The following is a 24,967-nucleotide window of genomic DNA, read 5'->3' as shown; positions in this document are numbered from 1 at the left end:
ATTCACGGCTTATGTTACTCTTCGTCGGGTCTGCCCCGCAGCGTGACGAGTGAAATCCCGGCATTGATTTTAAAGGCACTGGACACTATTGGTTACTACTGAGAAATAAATTTCAGCATACAAACTTACTTGTTCTATGGTAACGAGCAATGAAGCGCTGTTAGTGGTATAAAACATTGTGAGAAACGGCTCCCTCTAAAGTAACGCATACTTGAGGAATATGTAACTTCTTACTCAAATAATTAAAGTATTTCAGGTCTGAAACCTTTAAGGCATAATATGAAAGCACACAAACAGTGTGCAACAAGGGCGTTTTAATTTCAATAAACATACTCTCTTGCAACTGTGATGACCAATTGGGGCAAGTTTTCACAGGTTTGTGATTTTATGCATTATGTCGAGATACACCAATTGCGAATACTTGTCTTTGACAACAACCGAAGGTGTCTAATGCCTTTAAGACGGTGTCTAGTGCCTTTAAGACGGTGTGACACTAAGCACAAACAGAAGGCCCACCGCCAATATAAATTCAGACACGTATTATAATGGCAAGGTTTTTAAGATAATTGGCAATTAATTTCCCTTTCCATGGTGAATACTTATCCTTTAAAGGGTCTATGTAACTTTTTTAGGACCAAAAACACAATGTCCACAGATTTACACTAAACTTACACAGTTTGAAGATAATGATAGCAGAAAGCTTCCCTGAAAATACTACGTGCTGAGGTGCTGTAGCTTTTGGGAAATTAGTAAAGCAATGTCACTAAAATAATTTATTTTCGTCTCATTAGACGAAAATTATTTTAATCATTTACAAACGTATTTTCATGATTTTTTTTACTCATTTCTCAAAAACTACAGCTCCTCAGTAAGTAATATTTGAAGGGAAGCTTTCCATTATCATTATCTTCAAACCCTGTAAGTTTATTGTAAATCTATGGACATTTTGAAAAAGTACCCAAAACCTTTAACGAGTGTTGTGACCTAGAACAGCAAATAGTATGCAACTCACACCCTCGCTAAACTTATTGCTATCACCTTCATCCCATGCCCCCCCCCCCCCTCGCACACCCCTTCAATCACACCATGCAACAGCCCAACTGGAAAATCTAATCAATATTCTGTATCCCATTAATGTATTGCTTTTAAAGGCACAGAGACACGTCTAGTAAATATAATTGTCAAAGACCAGTATTCTCACTTGGTGTATCCCAACAAATGCATAACATAACAAATCTGTGCAAATTTTTACTCAATTGGTCATCGAAGTTGCAAGAAAGTATCGAAAACAAATTTCGCTGCTGCACAAAATTGTGTTTAAAGGCACAGCCGTCGATTTCACCATGATTTAACCAAACTCTTCTTAACTAAGGATTAATCTTAAGACTTGAGGACGAATGAAGTTTCATAAACATGTACGTTTTAGGACGCAGTGTGACTTTAGGATGAGTTACACGTCTAACTCGAGATAAGACTAATCAGTTAGCGTTTCGTAAAATCGGCAGCTGTGGTGAATAAGGTCTGCATGCTAAAGTGCAGGGTTGGGACTCGTCCTAGGTTCCAAGATTATTCTTAAGTTAGGAAGAGTTCTGTGAAATCGACGGCAGTGTCTTTAAAGACACTGGACACCTTTGGTAATTGTCAAAGACCAGTATTCTGACTTGGTGTATTTCAATACAAGTATTACATAATAAACCAGTGAAAATTTGTGGTCATCGAAGTAAAAGAGAATGATGACAGGAAAAACAACCTTGTTGCACGAATATGTGCGCTTTCATATGCTGAATAAGGGCTTCAGGTCTGAAGTCTTCTAAATATTATTTGAGTGAGAACTATACCCCTTTCTCAAAAACTACGTTACCTCAGAGGGAGCCGTTTCTCGCAATGTTGTATACTATCAACAGCTGCTCCCCATTTCTCGTTACCAAGTAAGTTTTTATGCTAACAATTAGTTTGAGTATAATTAGCAATAGTATCCATAGCGCCTTTACAAATAATGATCATATCGGAGAGTACATACGAGAGTCATCAGTGTAATGCATCACAGGTTTGTTTTTAAGTTAAAGCCAAAAATATACTGTCCGTGGTTTGTTGAACCGTTCTAATACTATTATGAGTATTTCCCAAGGGGCTACTTAAAGGCCCCGGAGGCGTCAGAAGCAGCCAACCGTGCCGCATGCGCTCTGCAGATGTCTCATGTCCCAGTGCACACAGACGAGTAAAACAAAACCTAATGAACATTCATTTAAAAACACTCATGTGCAAGGGCGAAATCTGGCAGAAATTAAGGAAATTTTTTTCAGCATGTTTTTTTTTCACAAGAAGACAAAGTGCCCGCCAGCCTGTCTTTGAATTATTGTCATCGCCAAAGAATCCCCTACGACTATTTCATGAGAGGCACTTTATGGATAATTACTCAAAAATATTTGTTAGCCAAACAAAGTATTTGGTAAGGAGAAATGGAGAGCTGTTGATAGTATAAAACATTGTGAGAAACGGCTCCTTCTGAAGTAACGTGGTTTTTGAGAAGGAGCCAATTTCTCACTCAAATAATAAAATACTTCATGCCTAAAGCCTTGTATATATAGCACACCAAGTTGTGCAACAAGGGTGTTTTTTATTTCCTTATTTACTTGCAACTTTGATGACCAATTGAGTCAAAATCTTCACAGGTTTGTTATTTTATGCATATTATGTTGGGATACACCAATTGAGAATACTGGACTTTGACACTATTTACCAAATGTGTCCGGTGCCTTTAAAATATATTGACGACAGGGGTTTAGTTAAAGTAATAACTGGAAGAGCTTTGGCGGAGTAATGTTTAACTGACAGCTAATAAGTTTGAGTGTTTTGCTGCGGGAGGTTCGACTTGGTGGGGGGGGGGGGGCTGTCTGGTGAGGGCAGTGCGAGGGTATACATGTATACGTCTATAGTTTTAATTAATTCGCTAGTAAATGCCACAACTGCAAAGCTATGCCTACCTCGTTTGCGAAATAAAAATAAGTAAGTTTTTATAGGCTTACAATTATTTTGAGTAAGATTTTACCAATAGTGTCCTCTGTGACAGAAAAAAAATAATCACAAGTTAAAACTCTCTCAATAAATCGCTCTGCCACATACCATCCAACATAGTAAATCAAGCCATTTTCAAATTCTATTAATAATGCCACATGGGGTTGTCTGCGATTTGCTTAGTCATAAGATACTATTCTTCAATTTGAATTCCTATTATATTATGCCAGTTATATGACGCAGAGGTATGACTAGCTTCGACTGCTGAGTGGACGGTAGGCCAAATAAAAATAAAAATATGTTTGGCATTCCCGCCCGCTTCCTTTTTACAGACCGCATCCTTTTTTATGATATGCGAATTTTTTTTTTCGAAAATAAAGTTCTTACTTTACGAAAAATGACGTATATTTTCACGACTTCAGCAAAATAAAATCATTTTGAAAAAAATAGCCAGGCCGTTTGTATAAAAAAATGTGTCGGGCTGCCCCCCCCCCCCCCCCCCAAAAAAAAAAAAAAAAAAAAAGGAAAAAGCCCCTCTTCATGCTTTTTTGTTTAAAGGGAAGACGCTAAACATGTTTTTCTTTTTGCCTTTTTTATGTATTTCTTTTTCTTTCCCTTTAAATTGCAAATTAAATTACTTCGGCAAAAAAAACAAAAAAAAAACCAACTTAATTTCATGATGTTGTTGTTGCTTCTGTGTAAAAAAAGGTCGGGCTGCCAAAAAAGAAAAATAGCCCATCTTCCTGTTTTTTTGTTTAAAGGGAAGACGCTAAGCATGTTTTTCTTTTTGCCTTATGACTTGTATCGATCCCAACCCTTTTACTTTCTTTCTGTTTCTTTCCTTTTAAACTGGAAATTCAATTATCGAGGCATCAGAAAAATAAAAAAAATTAAATAATAATTTCATGATGTTGTTGTTGCTTCTCCTCATTACTCTATTCGTGGCTATAAAAATACCATGCATCATAGTGATGTTTGCATAATGATGAATATTGCCCTGTACAAATTGCACTAGCTAATTGCATCAACGGACCGTACTGAATGGGTTAAAATGAGAGCTTGTGATAGCGTTATAATGCTTTAGAACACATCGGTTTCAATGTGTTGACGTCGATAGCCATTAAGTGCAGTGCGATAACAATTTGTTGTGTTGGTTTTTCTCTAGCACGAGAGGATTTGATGTGTTTTTATACGCATACAATAGGCGTATAGATACTGAATTAAAGGCATGGGGCACTGTTGGTAATTACCCAAAACAATTGTTAGCATCAAACTTACTTGGTAACGAGCAATGGTGAGCTGTCATTCTGTAAAACATTGTGAAGTAACGTAGATTTTAGAAAGAGGTCATTCTCACTCCAAATAATAAAAGGCAATGCATGTGAAAGCACATAAAGTAATGCAACAAGGGTGTTTTTCTACCATCACACTCTTGCAAACTCTATGATCAAACTGAGTCAATATGTTCACGGATGTGTTATTGTATGCATTGTGTTGGGATACACCAAGTGAGAAGACTGGTCTTTGACAATTATTACAAAACGTGTCTAGAGCTTTAAAAAAAGCAGTGGATATACTATTGGTAATTACTCAAAATAATTATTAGCATAAAACCTTACTTGGTGACGAGTAATGGGGAGAGGTTGATGGTATAAAACATTGTGAGAAACGGCTTCCTCTGAAGTGACATAGTTTTCGAGAAAGAAGTAATTTTCTACAAATTTGATTTCGAGACCTCAGATTTAGAATTTGAGGTCTCGAAATCAACCATCTAAACGCACACAACTACGTGTGGCAAGGGTGTTTTTTCTTGCATTATTATCTCGCAACTTCGACGACCAATTGAGCCCAAATTTTCACAGGTTTGTTATTTTATGCATATGTTGGGATACACCAAGTGAGAAGACTGGTCATTGACAATTACCAATAGTGTACGGTGCCTTTAAAGCGACATTGTCTCATTCTTTCAATTGTGCGGGGAAATATTTGTTTAGGTCTTTTGTTCGGTTCACCTTGGCACGACTTTCACAGTCCGACTCGGCGAAGGGGAATCGAGGAGATACTTTGAGCTCGGGCAATAAATATCGGATGGATGTCCGGGTTGAAAAACACATTATAGCATTGTAAATCTAAGGGTAAAATATGATTTCGAATCAATTGTCTTTCTAAGAATTTTGACACGTTTTTACATGCTAAAATTGTTTTGGGTTCATCACATTACCGATAACTGTTTCTTTATTTGCATGGCCAAGCATGGACTATGTGGAGTTGCTAACCGTGGTTATATGTTATTACCATAGAGCTGCATGGTTATTACCAAAACTATTATTCTATATCAGATTATACACTATCCCCCATAGGGTTAGAACCGATACTGATTGCGATAGCGATCGGGAAGTTATAGCTAACAATTATTTGGTATCTGATTCTACAATCAGTATAGTCTTTCACGAATATAACTAATAATTATAATAATAAAAGACATATATATGTAAAGCACCTCAAATGCAAAATGCCTCTATGCGCAAAAAGAGAACAATATATACAGTGACTAAAAAGATACAAGTATTGTAGATTATAAATAAACAGCGCCAAACAAAATGAGTTTTTACAGAGACATTGTATTTTTCTTGTCTTTGTCATGTTTTTCTTTCTGTGGGTTATAATAACAACAACAAAATTGCTGATTAGTATCCATTTAGTATTGTAAAGCTTTGATTTAAGTAGGATTTTAAGCTTTATTTAACTGGTCATTTTGTACGTTTTTTTTTTAAACCTCAGCTACAACTTTGTAAATATAGATTAAATATTGGTCACTGGACACTAATGGTAATTGTCACTTCTCAACTCTTGGTGTATCTCAACAAATGCATAAAATAACAAACCTGTGAAAATTAAAGCTCAATTGGTTGTCAAAGTTGCGAGATAATAATGAAAGAAAAACACCATTGTCACACGAAGATGTGTGCTTTCAGGTGCTTGATTTCGGGACCTCGTAATCTAATTCTAAAGTCTCGAAATCACATTCCCTGAAAATTACTCCTTTCTCGAAAACTACGTCTCAGAGGGAGCCGTTTCTCAAAATGTTTTATACTTTCAACAGCTCTTCATTGCTCGTTCATTATTTTATTTATTTTTTATTTACCCTGGGGAAACCTCTCAGTGAAACACTGTTTTTCACAGGTGCCCAGCAACTACACACACATTCAAATTTTAAAATTGTATTACTATAAAAATATATTTACCTATAGGTTACCTAGTAAGGTTGTATGCCAATTCTTTTTTTTTGAGTTATCAAATAGTGTCCACTTCCTTTAAAACAGTGAATTGGCTACATGAAATCTTACTGTATGTTAATTGTACATCCACTCACCAGTATATGGTGAGACCCTTGAACCATGTGGAATTATCGATCGCGAGATTCCCTGGTTCGAGTGGACTGCAATCACAGACGAGCAATTGAATGATACACGCGAAGATACCACAGCACTCAAAATGCACACAAATCAAATGAATATTTTAAAGTGATACCGGTTTAAGTCACATAATTATGATTGGGTGAATTGATACAGTAGTTTTGCTTTACTGTCTATGAACCAAGATAAGGTACGGTTTGACAGCAGAGTGAAGCCAAATGATTCCTCACTCCTATAAAATGTATAAGTGATATCGACATAGATCACATGAGAATGATATAGGGGATTGATACTGTAGTCCTGCTTACTGTCTTTGAATCAAGATAAGGTACAGCATTGATAGGAGAATGAAGCCAAATCATGCCTCACTCCTATAAAATGTATATTTTTACAGTAATACTAACATAGATCACAATTTCAGAATGATATTGGGGATTGTTACTGTAGTTCTGCTTATACTGTCTTTGACTCAAGATAAGGTACGGCATTGAGAGCAGAGTGAAGCCAAACCATGCCTCACTCCTATCAAATGTATAATTGATACCGACATAGATCACAATTTCAGAATGATATGGGGATTGATACTGTAGTTTCTATTACTCTCTTTGAAACAAGATAAGGTACGGCATTGAGAGCAGAGTGAAGCCAAATCATGCCTCACTCCTATCAAATGTATATTAGTGATACCGGAATAGATCACAATTTGAGAATGATATGGATATATTGATACTGTAGTTTTTATCACTCTCTTTGAATCAAGATAAGGTACAGCATTGAGGGCAGAGTGAAGCCAAATAATTCCTTACACTCCTAAGAAAATGAAAAGTGATACCGGTAAAGGTCACAATAATTGAGAATATGGGGAATTGATTCTGTAGTTTTGCTTTACTGTCTTTGAATCGAGATAAGCCATAACATTGAGAGGGCTAGCAGAGTAGAGTCAAATCATTCCCCACTCCTCTTAATCAGTTTCATGAAATATCTATCATACAGGGATGGTACACCATTGATTTTTTGAAGAAGTACCTATCACAGGAAATGAAATAAATTTTCCCCCAAATGCGGCTCGTTTAATAGCGTTCGTCGAGTGTGACTGTATTCGGTTAACCGATGTTTGAAATATCGGTTAACCGAATACAGTGACACTGACTGCAATGGCATATCACTGACAGTGATCATTACTCGAATATATTTGTGAGGGGAATCGGTTATTCGTTTTGGCAAGTAACGTACCCTTGTCCTTGAGTTAAGCGCCCGACCCCCCCCCCCCGCCCACAACATGAAAAAGAACCGACAGTGGAACACAATTCCAGCTGAGCTTCGGCTGTGTGCCTAATAAATACTCAGTTGCCATGGAAACGTCGTGTTATCTGCGTTCATAATGGGATGAATTATAAGCCTCGATTGTTATAACAACAAAGAGACCAGACTATAATCCGAGTTTAGTCACCCGCGTTCACGTCCAGATGACCCCAGACTAATGAACCTGGGCCACGGGAGTGACGTCACATTATGCAAAGTGAAACTTTGGGATGGCGTCCTTATTTACTTCAATAGCCGGTGTACAGGAATATTGTATCAAAACATTTTTGAGATATTGATTTGTATTACTGTTATTGTGTGTTTAAAGACAAAGTAATTCTTTATAATTTAAAGAACCGTTGTCCTAAACATATATACAATAAAACTAACACGTAGATATTAGAATAATGCTAACAATTATTTTTGAGTAATTACCAATAGTGTCCAATCCCCTTTTCTATTGTATTATGTTCCTATGTTAAACATTTTATAGTGTAAAGAGGCCACACACATTTTTTTCCTGGGGTGGGACAGCCACATGTTCTATTGCCCTCTATCTATTTGTTCTTCTTCACATTCTTACAGCGATCCTGCCCTTTGTGTCTGACAGAACAAAAAACACACCTAAGTTTGGATCGTTTGCATCCGATTATACAAAATCTTAAGTGCATGATATAGGAAGAGCGCTGTGCAGCGTCTCGTATTGATTTGATGTCAACGTTGATCTTAGTGTTTAATACTTTAAGTCTCAACGACTACGAGTTACCGTCCCCGGGAGGCGCGCGTGGCGACCACTGTCTCCCCCGGCAATCGATCGATTAGAACGGCACGACCTCGACGAGAGGCGATAATGATTTTCTTGATCTTGCGGATGCCATTTTAGTTTACACAGTCTGTACGTTTTGGTGCTCGGACATGTGTTGGCACAAATGAGCAGGATACCAGTCAAAAAAGGCAAGGTGACACATGTGTTTTGGCTGGTAGGCCTATTCTGCTGGTAAGCATATGTGTTTTTATCAGCTACTACTGTTCGTACTCGTAGCTCTATTTAAGCTCTTAAACAAAAATACTGCTACGCAGATTTATTTGCTGCCTGCGCAATGTTTACCAGCTTTACTAAACTGTTTTTGAGGAAGTAATCGCTTGTAAAACACACTGGTGTATTTCCTTCCGCATGGATGTGGCCGGTCAGTCAGCGTGCAACTAGAGAGCACCGCACATGTGAACCTTGTGTATAGCTTGGAGGTTGTGTGACCTGGGTGGATTTCACTTAGGACTAGTATTACCTCGAGTTAGGACCAGTTACTCGTCCTAACTTAGGACTATCCATGCAATTTGTATATCTCCTAAGACTAGTCATAAGTTAGGACCCACTAAAATCGACCCACATGAATCCAAGGGATATAAAAGTAAAAGTTGGAAAAGATTTGAGAAGTGCCCCTTTTATATTTTAAAAGTTGATAAGAATTAGACAGTGCAATCTCCATAAAATATAAGATTTTATACGTGTGTCCATTAGGCTGTGTACAATGCCTGCAGGAAGTCCAGGCTTGGTGGCTCTTTTGTAAACATGTTGTGTTCATACGTGACATGTGATGCTTATAAAGGAACTGTATACATTTTGTAATAGGAACTGTTTGTTTCAATCTTGCATATATTTACTCCCACACTAACCTGGGAAAAATTTAGTTCGAAAATGTGGTAGACGGTAAAGATGACATTTGGCGTCATCTGCGCATGCGTCGGCTTTGAGGACGGTCGTCCCTCAATTTCTACGACAGTACTTGGGATGAATCTCTTCGTTGTGCTGAAAACGACAACGTTTAGCTGAACAACCGTCGCAGAACCATCCGTCGTCGAAAACAAAAATTCCCTAATTTGCACTTGGAGTACACAATCTGAGAAAAGTTACTGTCAGTAACGCTTCTCAGTTTGCAATTTTGGGGATAAAAAGTGATAGGGCCCGTGACAGGACCCGATTACACAGAGCTTTCTTTAAGCATACAAACTAGCCAAGCACGCTTCGCTTACGAGAATAAGGTTACCAGCCTAAGGTTACCAGCCAAGTCAGCATGTCACAAATAAAACTTTTGACTGCTTGCCTATCCTGCTCATTTCTGCTAAGCAGACAATGCAAAGCCCAAGGCCCCATTGTGTTAAGCCCAGGGCACAATTTCATAAACGGTTGAGCAGAAACCTCTGCTTTACAAATTCATTTGCTAGGCAAGAAACAAGCGGGCACAGAAATGGTAAATGTACAGTATCTTGACTGTGTTAACCTATTTTGGCTAGACACAAGCTATTGTGCTTAGCATTTTTGTTAATGCTTACAGGGTTTCTGAAATTTGGCCCAGATGTCAAAGTTGTTCAACCGTGATAGAAGAAAGGCCAGACTTCCGGTTGACCTGTGTATTTTATGTTCAGGTTAGCCTTGACTTTTGGACAAGTCGTTATGTCTGTCGCTCAGATTCTCCTCGCGATTCCCGCGGTACTGCCGGCCCCGGTAGACTATTGCTCTCACGACTACGATTCAATGGGAAGTAGAAGTCGGGCTCCCCACAGTTTGCGCGAGAGCAGTGATCTCGCGAGAGCACCGCCCAAGAGCAGTGATCTTGCGAGAGCACCGCCACAACTCGACTATCTTACCGCTTGGGACCATTAATGACTTGTCCACAAGTCTAAGAATAGCCACGTTGTTATACAACTACACAAAGCTGCTAACCATATTTATGCTAAGCATGGAAATAGACGACCTATAGCAGATACAGGTTGCATGAATTGTAGACCATTTGAAAACACACGTTTTAAATAAAACCTTACTCGGCAAAGAGTGGTGGGGAGCTGTTGATTTTACAAAACATTGTTAGAAACGGGCCCTTTGAAGCCATGTTAAAGCTTTTTAGAGAAAGAGGTCATTTTTAACCCAAACATTTGAACCCCGGAAAGGCTGTAGGCATGAATCATCTGTGAAAAGCACACAATTCTAAGCAACAACGTTTTTTTTGTGTACCCATTATTTTCTCGCAACTTCGATGACTAATAGTGAGCTCAAACTTTCCCAGGTTTGCTATTGTATGCATAATGTTGAGATACACAAAGTGGGGATAATGGTCTTTGAAAACCAAAAGTATACCTGTGCCCTTGCCATTCATTCATAGTAATCCCAGCATGACGTGTACACCCACACTATTTAAAGGCACTGGACACTATTGGTATACTCAAAATATTTATCAGCCATAAACCCTATTGGTAACGTGTAATGGGGAGAGGTGGATAGTATAACACATTGTGAGAAACAGCTCCCTCTGAAGTGACGTAGTGTTCGAGAAAAAAAGTAATTTTCCACGAATTTGATTTCGAGACCTCAGAATTCGATTTTGAGGTCTCGAAATCAATTACATTTGAAAGCACGTGTGGCAAGGATGTTTTTTCTTTCATTTTTATCTCACAACTTCGACGACCAATTGAGCTAAAACGTATTCAGGGGCGGACTAGTCTTATCCCGAGTTGGACGAGTTACTCGTCCTAACTTAGGACTAGCCTTCAGTTTTTAGTATCTCCTACGACTAGTCCCAACTCTTTGTGAAATTGACCACTGTCCCTTTAAAAAGCTCTGTTGACTCATGAGAAAGGGCTTGGCATTGAACAATGATAGAAAAAGGTATTCTTTTGTACATAACAACAATTCACCAGTGACATAATAAGCATGCCTGTTTACAAATGAACCACAACAGAGTCTCGTAATTTATTTCCTGCTACATGCACAATATTTGTATGAACAAAATAATGTACAAATATCTCACTAAGCCAATAGAGGGTACTTTACAAGCGTAAGTTCGTTCTGTGAGGTGACAATGCCCACACAAGCACATTATCAATAACAATTTGGTTTAACTCTTGATCACAACACTGACAATAATTGTATACCTAAAACTACCAACACAGAGGAACTTTCACGCTAACCTTATCATTAACACATCTGGTTGTTTTAAAGGGGCACTGTGGAGACTATTGGTGATTACTCAAAATAATTGTTAATAGCACAAAAACTTGCTGGTAACAAGCAACGGGGAGCTGTTGATATTATAAAACATTGTGAGAAATGCCCCCCCCCCCCCCCCTCTCCTTGCTCTAACATAGTTTTTTTAGAAAGAGGTAATTTCTCACTCCAAAACGTTTCATCTGACAGCAGAAATGTTTTTGCAACTATAAGTGTGTTTTTTGTTAAAAGCATCGCAAGCGAAAGGTCGATCTGTTTAAAGTGACATGGCTAAATAACCATATTGTTAGCATAACAACATACTTCGTAACTTTGTATTAAAACATTGTGAGAAACGGCTCCCTCTGAAGTCGTAGTGTTTGAGAAAGAGGCAATTTCTCATTCAAATAAAAAAATCACTTCAGGCCTCAACATAAACACAAATTTGCAACAAAAGCAAACTTAAGAAAAACAATTTACATGCTTTAAGGCTTTGACCTTTCAGATTTAAAAGACTCACGCGTGGGCGATACCCATCATTAATTTACACACGTTCATCCGTGATTTAATTTGAACGGAAAGGCTTGCACTAACATCCGCTCGTTTCAAATTCGCCGACAGATTGCAGAAATAAATTTCGCAACACAATGAAAATTGAAACGTTCAACAGCAAATAATATTAAATATATATTGACACCTCATTATGCAATGCCTCAAATTCCATATAAATAATGTTATATTATAGCAAAGTGTTCTCACCTATGCAAACTCCGTATAGCTTGGAATTTGATTTTCTGCATACAAAAATATCACCAGAAGGAAATCCAGGTGCGATGTTTAGTCGTCTAATCGCTTTACAAATCACAGCAATGTGTGGATTGAAAAATAGAAACACAGGAGGCACTCTAAGCTTGGGAGTGTTATCTCGCACAGATGTAGATTATTAACAAGCAGGCAGTTCATATCCTCAGTTGTTTTTAGGTCGCTCGATAAAAAAAAAAGAGCGCCAGCAGGCAAAGTTCATGATCACAGCGTGATGCACTGCCAAATGTTGTCAGTGTCAGTGCGGGGTAGTCACACGTAAACGCAGTGTGTTGGGTGGTGCGGCTGTAATGCTATTTGATAACGCCGCCAGGCAGGGCCGTGTGTGTGTGTGTGTTGCATCTTGCATGATGGCATGTTGCAACGGGGGCGCGTGCATCGACTCACAGTTCATAAATAACGGTCGGTATAGCGCCCTCTGTGACGAATAACCGTACAACCTGCGAAAGTTGCACTGGGTGTTTTTGTCAGCAGTTTTGACAGATGTTTAAATTATCCAGCCCTTTAGTATACAATACAACCGATTAGGTGAATAATTAACTGTTATTAAAGTGGCACATTGTCAGTTTACATTATTCAGCCCTTTATATTTTTAAAGCACAGCCGAGTTGCACCATGTCTTTGCTGGTTTCGAAAAAGCTCCGCAGTGTGGTGAATGATTAGCTGTGTCAATTGGATTGCCAAAGCTGCTATCCCTAAAGAGTTAAGACTATTTTGGGAATCCCTTTAGACATGCTGGTTTGTAGTTTCTGAACTAAGCACAATGCTTCATATAATGTTCACTTTGGGTTTCTGTGGCTGCATACTCCTGAGGAGTTTAGATGGTTTCAAGAATCCTGATGAGCTAAGGCAGTACAGAGTATGGCACTTTGACAATTAGTTGTAAGAGCCGATCCATTAACAATTTCTTTTAGGCCCAAACAGTTATAATTCACAAGAACGTTAAATAGAACATCAAAACACTTACTTTTTATTTACAGATTTTATTAATCTAAAAGCACTTCTTTAACGCTTGGTACAAATATTAACATATGTTCTGGTATAAATTGATGGTACAAGAAAAGGAGGGTGTAAGTTTTCCCTTTAAAAAATATGAATTTTAAGAAACAATTCTGACATGAATTGCGGTTGCCTTTCGTGGCTCTTAAGCATTGAATTGTCTTTGGTCTGGAATAAGATCCTAACCATTAATTGCTTCTCTCCAAGTAGAAAAATAAGTTTCATCTCCAACAGTCACAGCCAGAACACTCTCACAGCACATAGTATTCATGCACTGTATAGATGTTCTCCACACATGATAACATATAGAAGGCTGGCGCAAATTATTTATCATTAACAACCACAGTGGATTATATTGAAAGGTCAGACAGTAGGAGGGTTGACTGTGTACTGTATAGATGCACTCCCCACATGATAACATTATAGAAGGCTGGCACAGTTTATTTATCATTAACAACCACAGTGGATGATATTGAATGGTCAGACAGTAGGAGGGTTGACTGTGTACTGTATAGATGCACTCCCCACATGATAACATATAGAAGGCTCGCGCAGTTTATTTATCATTAACAACCACAGTGGATGATATTGAACGGTCAGACAGTAGGAGGGTTGACTTTGCACTATATAGATACATTCACCACATGATAACTATAGCAAGCTGGCATAGTTCATCTACAATTCCACCACAGTGGATGATATTGAATGGTCAGACAGTAGGAGGGTTGACTATACCCAGTGAAGATGCAATCACCACATGTCAAACTGCAGGCTGGCATAATGCATCATCATTGCATGTCATAACATGGCCTAGCGGTTAAGAGCACCAGATTCAAACTCTGGTGTTTGATCAGCAGAGTGTGGGTTCGAGTCCTGGTCATGTCACTTGTGTCCTTAGGCAATACACTTAACTGTGATTGCTTCGTAAAAACTGGGAGGTAGTGCTTTCTGCTCTACCAGCCAGGCTTCAGATTGATGATACCCAAGCCTACATCCGCATGGACTGTATAGGGGGTAACCCTCAGGAGTTTCAGCCCTAGGAGTAGGTGGCAACGGCCACTGCAAAAATAGTTGATTGTAGCCCACACTTTGAAGTGGCCTTCCGGCATAGTGTTTCTGACGACTTGCATACAAATAAATCCGCTAAAAATCACGACCCCCAGCCTGTCACTCTTCTTCTTTGCATCTCTACAAAATGTTCCGCAATCCTCTAGAGAAACTTCAACGATTACAACAGCCACTTACCACTTAGCTGAAGCGCCATCACGTCGCATCCAAGCGTTATAACTTTTCCATAGTCACAAGTCTGTCATGCCATGGTCAAGGAACAACAAATTCTTCATTGCATTCGTGAGAGTACATTTTAATGGTGTTTGTAGCCAGGCGGTCTACTTCGCAGGACCCAAGCTCAAGGCTCAATTTCATAAAGCTGCTCTAGCAGAAAATATATTGCTTAACAATGGTCTGCTATAAGCAGAAATGAGCAGGATACCAGTCTCACATTGTACATGTGACAGGGTAGTTTGGCTGGTAATCTTATCCTGTAAGCATAATTTTGTTGTGCTGAGCTGTTTTTCTGCTTAAGCAGCTCTATGAAATGGTGCCCAGGTATTGCCACCAGCAGAGTGTGGGTTAGACACCCGGTCATGACACTTGTGATCATGATGAGCAAGGCACTTAAACCACAATTGCTTCTTAAAAAGTTGGAAAGGTAGTGAATTATGCTCTACCAGGGGTGGATTTCATAAAGGTAGTCCTAACTTAGGACTAGTCCTAGGCAATGCTAAGAGATAGGACTGGTCCTAAGTTAGGATGAGTTACTGGTCCTAACTTAGGACTGGTCCTATCTCTTAGCATTGCCTAGGACTAGTCCTAAGTTAGGACTACCTTTGTGAAATCCACCCCAGCAAGGTTTTCAGTTGTCGATTTCACAAAGAGTTAGGACTAGTCCTAAGAGATATCAAAAACATACAGCTAGTCCTAAGTTAGGACTAGTATCTCGTCCTAACTCAAGATAAGACTAGTCCTAACTCTTTGTGAAATCCACCCAGGTTTCTTAGCATCTGAAAGAACACGAATTTGTGCGGCAAGGGTGTTTTTCTTTCATTATTGTCTTGCAATTTCGATGACCAATTATGTCAAAGTTTTCACATATTATTTTAAACATAAGTATGTTGGGATACACCACAATTACCAAAAGTGTGCAGGGGTGGATTTCACAAAGAGTTAGGACTAGTCAGTATCTCAAGTTAGGACCAGTTACTCGTCCTAACTTAGGACTACCCATGCTATTTGTATATCTCCTAGGACTAGCCCTTAGTTAGGACTGGTCCCAACCCTTTGTGAAATCGACCCCTGTGCCTTTAAAGCTGCTTCAATATTTTAGAAAAGTGCCCAATTTTGGCAAGGGTGTTTACTTTTAAAGGATACGGCTTAAGTTGTTCTGCAAATAACCTCATGTCTTCCCCGATGCCTTCGGTTCCAGAGGGCGCTATAATGCTCAGCTCAACGAGCCTGGATACGGAAAGTGGCTCAAGGGCATCCAGATTACCGGGGTTTAAGATCTGAAGGAAAAAAACATGTTCAAAGTGAATAGCTTGAAGTGTAGAGACATGGGAAGGAGGCTGGCCCTCTATTTATAAGGGACAAACATTCACCAAAATAAACCAAAAGCAATATCCACAACATTTATTTTGCTTGTACAATGGATATTATTTACGCAACTCTCCTGAAAACATTTTTCTCAGAAACTTGAGGACTTATTATAAAGGTATCAAACCCTTTAAACATGTATTCCGCATTCCAATAAAGGTACAATAAGTTGATCTCAGATATTGTCATTTTTGTTATAGCAAATAAATTTGTTAAGCAAGAAATCCTCCCTTTTTCTGAAGTTGGTTCAACAAATAAACATTGGTTCAACACGTTTTTTTTCTTTTAAGTTTGATTTACCTTATAGATTTTTGTGATTGTGACTTTCATCTTGCCCTTTCTAAACATGTGACCCTCAGCTACGAACTCATGATCCAGCCTGCAAGGTTAATTCAAGAAAAAAATATTCAAATATTGCTTCTCCCCAACGAATCCAAGTCTTGACACTCCTGGGGTGACAGGTCTATTTCTTCATCAGCGCCATGCATCTGGAACTCTCTACCACTGTTTGTTCTTGTCTCTGTGTGCTTTAGATTAGCTTCCCCATTTTTGTTTTTACTGCGCCTTGAAGTTGAATACCCAGCAGGGTGGATTTATGCGCATTACAACTCTTCTGTAATACGTATGTATCTGTTCAGTTCTGCACACAAATTCCACTATCGGGATATCAATGGTGCAGGCGCATGGTGGCTAGTTGTGGATTAATAATTAGTATTCATTATTATTAGTAGTAGTATTATTATTACTTACCTGAAACCAATATCGGTTACAAAGTTTGGGAGATGGTCTGACGTAGCACAGTCCAAGAAACTCCGGACTGTTACAAGTCTACTTTTATCACTGATGTCTGATTGGCCAACATAACGTAACTGCCTTTTGGAACAAAAAGAGTAACAAAGTAAATGACAAATTCATCGTTCAAATTAGAGTAATTCAAGAGAGCAGGGGTCGATTTCATAAAGTTATGTTGGACTAGTCCTAGGAGATGTTAAAAACTTGCTAAGTTACTCTCGTGTGAAAGGGGCTTAAATAAAACAGATACAACTTACCATGGCATGTTCGGATGCTCTAAAGAATGTCTTGCTCTGAGAACCATTGGGTTCCCCGGACCACCTGAAGAAGAAAATGGATTTAGAAAAAATGTGATTTATGGTTTGTTTCCTCTCACTAATATATGAGGACTGACAAATGTTGTGAGGAAAAAGCTTTGTATTTAATACCAATGTCTGCTACTTACACCATCTTACACAGTTTTCGCATCCGACCGAGCTTTATTTTATAAACATAAAAATAAAAGATAAATGCCCGAAATGGGAAACTGCTTTTTGTTTTTAATTTGTTTGGTTTGGTAAACTAAAATACAAATTCTTCAGTGAACAGATTTTGGCTGGATACAATAAACTCTTTACAATCTGACACAAATTGATGGAAGCTTAATTAAAGACTGAAAACAGAAACAACATACTCGAAATTCTGAGTAGATAGACCATCTCGTGGTCTCGAAACAGCTCAGGCGGTCTGTCGGCGTTATCACAAAGGGCCCGCAAGCGATGTAGGACGGCCTCGCAAGCTGAGTCCACCACGCTCCCTTGAAGCACAAACTCTTGTAAACTTGGGACATTACTGGACGTCAAAGTCCCTAGATTTACACCCGGTAATGCAGACGACATTACTTTGTATCACAGACAATAAACACTCGTCAATAAATTCCAAAAATAACAGAAATTCAATGCCTGAATCAGGACATGTGTATTGTTAATGTTTTTGCAAACCTGCACTGTCTTAACCTCGTCCTCATGGTTTGCTTTATTTCCAAACGTGTTTTGAATGAGAGAGCGGTCAACTTTGTACTGCTCGACGTACCCTGGGGGCGAGATTGTCCCCAATTGACAATCACCCCCAACTACTGCAGTTTTTGGACTGATGGACCGGTCCCAACTTGGGCAACCCAACTGTAGTTGGGATAGCCCGTACAACTCTACAACACAGGCTGTACGGTACAGTCTAGTTTTAATTTTTAAGAGCTTTTAATAACTCTTTTAGATGACACATAACACAAAACCAACAATTTATTGATTTATAATAATTTTTTAATAAAAATGATAATATTCTGGGATTCTGCACCTAGTTATGTACCCTGTAAGTTTCCTGCTTGCTTCGCTGGTACCCTGCACCACTGTCCCAACTATAGTTGGGACACCCAACTGTGAACGCTCAAGGTTGGGCCAGTCCCAACTATAGTTGGTACGCGTACAGTCAAGTTGGGCGGAACAGCGCGGTGTTCCCATATTGCGCATGTGCACTCTGCAGAAACCGAATCTAAAAATCTTCGAAAATGTCGTCTGCTCACGATGAGAAATGTTTTCTTCACAAAACATCGGTAAGTAAGGATTTGTTTGTTTAGTGTCTTGATAAGATTGTATGGAAGTAGCTGGTAGATTATGTGTGTGTAAGTAGATGCCGTGGTGCACAGGTAGCACCTTTTTGTTAGTGGGATAAAGCTATAAAAATTGTTTGTGGAAAATGTTGTTTGACACGCACGTTGGTGAATGGCATTGGAGTTTGTGTACATTGTTGTAGTGTTACTTTTGAGTGTTTTACGGATATGAAACGGGCCGGGACAGCCACAACTGTGATGAGTTACTCGGGTAAAGTCACGAGTACTTAAGTTCCCCAACCCATGAACCTGTGAACATTTTATCTGAATTGGTTGTCGAAGTGAGAAAATGGAAGAAAAACACCCAGCCAGGCTTATTAATATTATGTCATTTACTTTGGTTTGTGCAATTCATTAGGGATTAAATGAATAGATTTCATAGATGTTGTAAACCAGTGAGATTGGCAGAACTAGGTTGGTGTTTATGTACATCCCTTTGTTGGATCTTTCCGAGTTCCCTTGATGGGAAGCATTTCAACTTTTTTTATTATAACATCCTTAACGGTTTGTGTCTTTTCTACCGAAATGGAACGTTTTTTCAGGTCTTGAATTATTAAACTCATTGCTGTCATGCCATTTGCAAAGTTTCAAAACGAATTTACTTTTTACCCCTTGAAATGACCCTTACTAGAGGAATATTGCTGTGCCCTCTTTAAGAGCAAACTTTAAGGACTGTAATTTGATTGTACCTCTGTAGTCTGTAGTACTTGCTTGGACCCACCCGGACCAGTGGTTAACACTGAACGGGCCACCCATATGAAATTGAAATCAATAACAAATAATGTAATGAAAGATCCTAAAACAAACAACCACCTTTTCACTCAAGTTACATTGTATTTTTTCCCTTAAATGTAGGTTTGTCATCACCAACCATCAGCACACAAGAAGGCCTCAGCAGATGAAAGTTTGAACTAAACAACTCCACCTCTCGAAATTACTGCGAACACTGGTGGGTTTAAACTTTTTGTGATCAATTTGATTGTTACATGTTGCCCATTCTACTACCAGCCTGTTTTTTAATCTCAACCTCCCTCTTTTCTGTCCAACTTGAAAAACCCCAGATATACCCCCTTCTACATTAGCCTTGTACTTCCATCCCAACCTCCCTCTTTTATTTCCATCTTTAACCGCCCCCAAGATGTACCCCCTTCTACTATCCTTGTACTTCCATCCCAACCTTCCCCTATTTCTGTCCATCATGAATTTCCCCCAATCTCAACCTCCCCCTTTACTATCTTTCTTGAAAGGCCATCTTCAACCGCCCCCAAGATGTACCCCCTTCTAATATCCTGGTACTTCCATCCCAGCTTCCCCCTTTTCTTTCAATCTTGAATCACCCCCAAAATAAACCCCCTTCTACTGTTAGCCTTGTACTTCCATCCCAACCTCCCCCTTTTTTTTGTAATTCTTGGACCGCCCCCAAGATGTACCCCCTTCTACTATATCCTTCTTTAATCCACCCCCCCTTTGCTTTCCATCTTGAACCGCCCCAAAGATATGCCCCCTTCTATTAGCCTGTACTTCCATCCTCCCCCTTTTCTGTCATTCTTGAACCGCCCAAAGATGTACCCCTTCTATTATTAGCCTTGTTTAGGTTTTTTCGGTCAAATTCGGCAAATGAGCAGCCAATTTCATTTTCATGCGTTCGGGGAGGTGCGTTCGAGTTAAAGCTGTTTTTACTCTCCAGTTGTTACCGCGTTTCATATTCAGAATTCAGCCGTTCAATTTAATTTTGTGTCAAATTTCTTTATAGCACTCTATTCAATTTAGGTATACCCCTTCTACTATTATTAGCCTACATTTATCAAAATCCATCCCAACCTCCCCCTTTTCATTCTTTCTTGAACTGCCCAAAAGATGACCTCTTTCCACTAATATTCTTGTTTTACTTCCATCCAAACCTCTCCCTTTTCTTTCCATCTTGAACTGCCCCCGAGACATACCCCTTCTATTGGCCTTGTCCTTCCATCCCAACCTCCCCCTTTTTTTGTTCATACTTGAACCGCCTCCAAGATATACCCCTTCTACAAATAGCCTTGACAATCCATCTTGAACTGCACCCAAGATATGCCCCCTTCTATTAGCCTGTACTTCCATCCTCCCCCTTTTCTGTCATTCTTGAACCGCCCAAAGATGTACCCCTTCTATTATTAGCCTTGTTTAGGTTTTTTCGGTCAAATTCGGCAAATGAGCAGCCAACTTCATTTTCATGCGTTCTTGTTTTTCCTCTCCAGTTGTTACCACGTTTCAAATTCAGAATTCAGCCGTTCAATTTAATTTTGAGTCAAATTTCTTTAGCACTCTCTAGTCAATTTAGGCCTATCCTACCCCTTCTACTATTATTAGCCTACATTTAGTAAAATCCATCCCAACCTCCCCCTTTTCATTCTTTCTTGAACTGCCCAAAAGATGTTCCTCTTTCTACTAATAGTCTTGTTTTACTTCCATCCAAACCTCTCCCTTTTCTTTCCATCTTGAACCGCCCCCGAGACATACCCCTTCTATTAGCCTTGTCCTTCCATCCCAACCTCCCCCTTTTTTGTCATACTTGAACCGCCTGCAAGATATACCCCTTCTACAAATAGCCTCGTACAATCCATCTTGAACTGCCCCCAAGATAGGCCCATGCTATTATTATTCTTGTACAATCCATCCTAACCCCCTTTTCTTTCCATCTTGAACCATCCAAAGATGTACCTCTTCTATTATAAGCCCTTGTACAACCCATCCCAACAACCCCCTTTTCTTTCCATCTTGAACTGCCCCCAATATATATACCTTTTTATTAGCCCACTTTAGTACAATCCATCCAACCCCTTTTCTTTCTTTCTGAACTGCCCCAAAGATGTTCCTCTTTCTACTAATAGCCTTGTTTACATACTTCCGTCGACCGGAAGGGCGTTTAATTTACTGCAGGGACGGTTTTGCACGGGGCGGACACAACTGCATATATGCAAATATGTCCGGGCGGACACAATTGCATTATGCAGCATCGTCCGGGTGGACACTATTGCATAATATGCAAAACAGTCCGGCAGACATTATTGCATAATATACAATAATGTCCTCTCGATAGTATTGCATAGAAGACATAATTGCATGCGACACTGGCATGGTCAATTTTTTTAATTTCGGACAAAAAATCCAAACTCAGAAATTTCTCATTAAATCTGAATATTTTGGATGTATACCCAGGGAATTTATTGACCCCAAATCTGAAAATTTGACCATACCGCCATGGTTGATTTTTTTAATTTAGGACCAAAAATCCAAACCCACAAATTTCTCAAAAAATCTGAATAAAATTTTGGTTGTATACCCAGTCATAAAATGTCTTCAGTTATCTGTTTTGTATCATTGGGATCCATAAAATTATCGGAAATTTGTTGACCCCAAATCTGAATTTTTTTACCATACCGGTGTCAGATGCTATTGTGTTTGCCATGCAATACCATCCGCTTCGGATACTTTTGCACGTATGCAATCGTGTCCGGGGCTATACCCCTTTTACAAATAGCCTCGTACAATCCATCCCAACCTGCTTCTTTTCTATCATTCTTGAAACGCCCACAAGATGTACCCCTTCTACAAATAGCCTTGTACAATCCATCCCAACCCCCCTTTTCTTTCTTTCTTGAACCGCCACCAAGACGTATCCCTTCTACTATCAGCCTAGTATGTCCCATCTCAACCTCCCCCTTCTCGGTAAATTTAACTGCCCCAAGATTTTATACCCCTTCTACTATTACTTTTGGACTTCCTTGCCAACCTCCCCCTTTTCTTTCCATCTTGAACCTCCCCCAAGATATACCCCTTTTATTAGCCTAGTACAATCCATTTTAACCTCCCCCTTTCTTACATCTTGAACCGCCCCCATAATATACCCCCTTCTATTAGCCTTGTACAATCCATCCTAACCTCCCCCTTGCTTACATCTTGAACCGCCCCCATAATATACCCCCTTCAATTAGCCTTGTACAATCCATCCTAACCTCCCCCTTGCTTACATCTTGAACCGCCCCCATAATATACCCCCTTCAATTAGCCTTGTACAATCCATCCTAACCTCCCCCTTTCTTACATCTTGAACCGCCCCCATAATATACCCCCTTCAATTAGCCTTGTACAATCCATCCTAACCTCCCCCTTTCTTACATCTTGAACCGCCCCCATAATATACCCCCTTCTATTAGCCTTGTACAATCCATCCTAACCTCCCCCTTCTTACATCTTGAACCTCCCCCAAGATATACCCCTTCAATTAGCCTTGTACAATCCATCCAAACCTCCCCCTTGCTTACATCTTGAACCGCCCCAAGATACCCCTTCTATTAGCCTTGTACAATCCATCCTAACCTCCCCCTTCTTACATCTTGAACCTCCCCCAAGATATACCCCTTCAATTAGCCTTGTACAATCCATCCAAACCTCCCCGTTTCTTTCCACCTTGAACCGCCCACAAGATATACCCCTATCTATTAGCCTTGTACAATCCATCCTAACCTCCCCTTCTTACATCTTGAACCTCCCCCAAGATATACCCCTTCAATTAGCCTTGTACAATCCATCCAAACCTCCCCGTTTCTTTCCACCTTGAACCGCCCACAAGATATACCCCTATCTATTAGCCTTGTACAATCCATCCCAACCTCCCCCTTTTTCTTTCCATCTTGAACCGCCCCCAAGATGTACCCCATTCTCTTACCAGCCTATGTGTATCAGTTCCTCTTGTTGAATAATGTTGTGAAACAAATACGTACAACTCAGAGGTTTTCTTCTCATTTCCATTTTATTTTTATTTATTTACTTCATAAAATACAAGTGCAACTATCGCAAGAGCAAACAGTATCTATAAAACAAACTTAAAAAGTACAGAAGTAAACCCTTTACTCTAAAGATGCTATGTCAGATTTTTGGTGGATTTGACCCAAACATTTTGATTTAAAATTCAATAGGTATTTTTGATGGGTGTCGAGAAAGTTACAAGCTTTTATTTGAGCCATTGCCCAAAAATGTCTGCCAATTATTAGTAGCAGCGAAATAAAGTGCTCAAAATTAGTTTTTGTCGGGATCCCGACATATCATGTGACCAATTCTTATGTGTTTTATAAGAAGTGTTTAAAATTTTTGTCATGGTTCCTGACCATTAAAAGTAATAATTAAACTTTTTTTTGGTTAGAAAAATCTATTTTTTAATATTGGGGCAAAAAATCTGACATAGCATCTTTAATAGACATACAAACTTTTAACGGATTTGGGTAGGTTTTGTAAACACAATGTCCACAGATTTACACTCAGCTTACACTGTTTGAAGATAGTGATAGTAGAAAGCTATAAAATATTAGTTGCTGAGGTGCTGTAACTTTTAAGAAATGAGTAAAAACAATGTCATGAAAATTTGTTTTTACATGCTAAAATAATCTTCGTCTCATGACGAGAATTATTTTCATGACACTGTGTTTTACTCATTTCTCAAAAACGACAGCACCTCATCAGTTAGTAATATTTTCAGGGAAGCTTTCTACTATAATTATCTTCAAACTGTAAGTTTAATGTAAATCTGTGGGCATTGTGTTTTTTTGTCCTACAAAAGTATGACCCTTTAAAACAATCCTACTTCAGAGACTATTGGTTTAAATTTAGCTGCTTACTAATAATGAGATAGATGTTTATTTACAATATTGAATAACAAATAGTATAATAATTTATAGGCCAGTACACTCTTTGCTTGAAACTAAGGTTAAATCTAGATACAGACTGTCAAATTTGATCAATAGCTCTTATAATTCATACAATTCTTTATTATTTTATTCCTGTGTACAGGTTCATTAAGATGATGAGGAGCAGCAGTTTCCTCACAGGAGATGCACTGGGGCTTTGATGAGAACACTTAGATTGCAGCTTCATCACGACTTCATCATCTCTCTTTTGCAAGCTTCTCGAACTTCAACTCTGTGAATTATTCAAAACTAGGATATTAAGGTAGGCTTTTTGTTTTGTGTATGAATTGTAAAAAGGTCTGTTTACAAATAAACGCTTTGACAGGGCAGCACTGTGACTTCATCATCAATGTACTTAAAGGGCCTTGTCACACAAGTCAATTTTGAGTCAACTGCTCCAGTGCACACAAAAAAACAAAAAAACTTTGATATCAAAGTACTTTTTCAATCATGGCCTCACTATACATGTACCTCTAATGAATTTATGTGAAAATTCAGATGGCAATTTTGTTTTCTAAGTGGGCATTGCCGGAAAGTGGTTGCCCATAAATTGCCTCATGGGACATGGACCTTTTGCATTTATTGCAGTCCAGTCCCCCAACCGGTGAGGCAGTAGCGGGGTATG

At 39.0% G+C, this 24,967-nt stretch overlaps 2 protein-coding genes and 1 long non-coding RNA gene across 4 annotated transcripts in view; 1 reads left to right on the top strand and 2 right to left on the bottom strand.

Annotated features, from left to right (window-relative positions):
* Positions 1-14,827, bottom strand: part of LOC139953527 (S-adenosylmethionine-dependent methyltransferase Rv2258c-like) — a 36,216-nt gene extending 21,389 nt beyond the window's left edge. Inside the window, exon 1 of one of the 2 annotated variants that reach the window (XM_071952970.1) lies at positions 14,779-14,827. The gene's annotated coding sequence lies outside the window, so the exon portion shown is untranslated. Of the gene's footprint in view, positions 1-12,471; positions 13,035-14,778 lie in introns of those variants that run through there. The other variant, XM_071952968.1, reaches the window with a different exon arrangement.
* On the bottom strand, positions 13,202-17,956 carry LOC139953534 (mediator of RNA polymerase II transcription subunit 18-like). Its single transcript, XM_071952978.1, has 6 exons — positions 17,651-17,956; positions 17,235-17,298; positions 16,936-17,058; positions 16,486-16,564; positions 15,964-16,097; positions 13,202-14,839 (listed from the first exon to the last, which is right to left on the bottom strand). The coding sequence occupies exons 1-6, from the start codon at positions 17,853-17,855 to the stop codon at positions 14,815-14,817; spliced, it is 630 nt and encodes a 209-aa protein (XP_071809079.1). The 5' UTR covers positions 17,856-17,956; the 3' UTR covers positions 13,202-14,814.
* A 541-nt stretch (positions 17,957-18,497) lies between these two features.
* LOC139953545 (uncharacterized) lies at positions 18,498-24,577 on the top strand. Its single transcript, XR_011787989.1, has 3 exons — positions 18,498-18,565; positions 19,478-19,571; positions 24,446-24,577. It is a non-coding gene; the product is annotated as an uncharacterized lncRNA (long non-coding RNA).
* The last annotated feature ends 390 nt before the right edge of the window (positions 24,578-24,967 follow it).

The sequence above is a fragment of the Asterias amurensis genome, chromosome 22 (genome assembly GCF_032118995.1).
Source record: "Asterias amurensis chromosome 22, ASM3211899v1".
Taxonomy (NCBI): Eukaryota; Metazoa; Echinodermata; class Asteroidea; order Forcipulatida; family Asteriidae; genus Asterias; species Asterias amurensis.
This window is presented reverse-complemented; position numbering and strand designations above follow the sequence as displayed.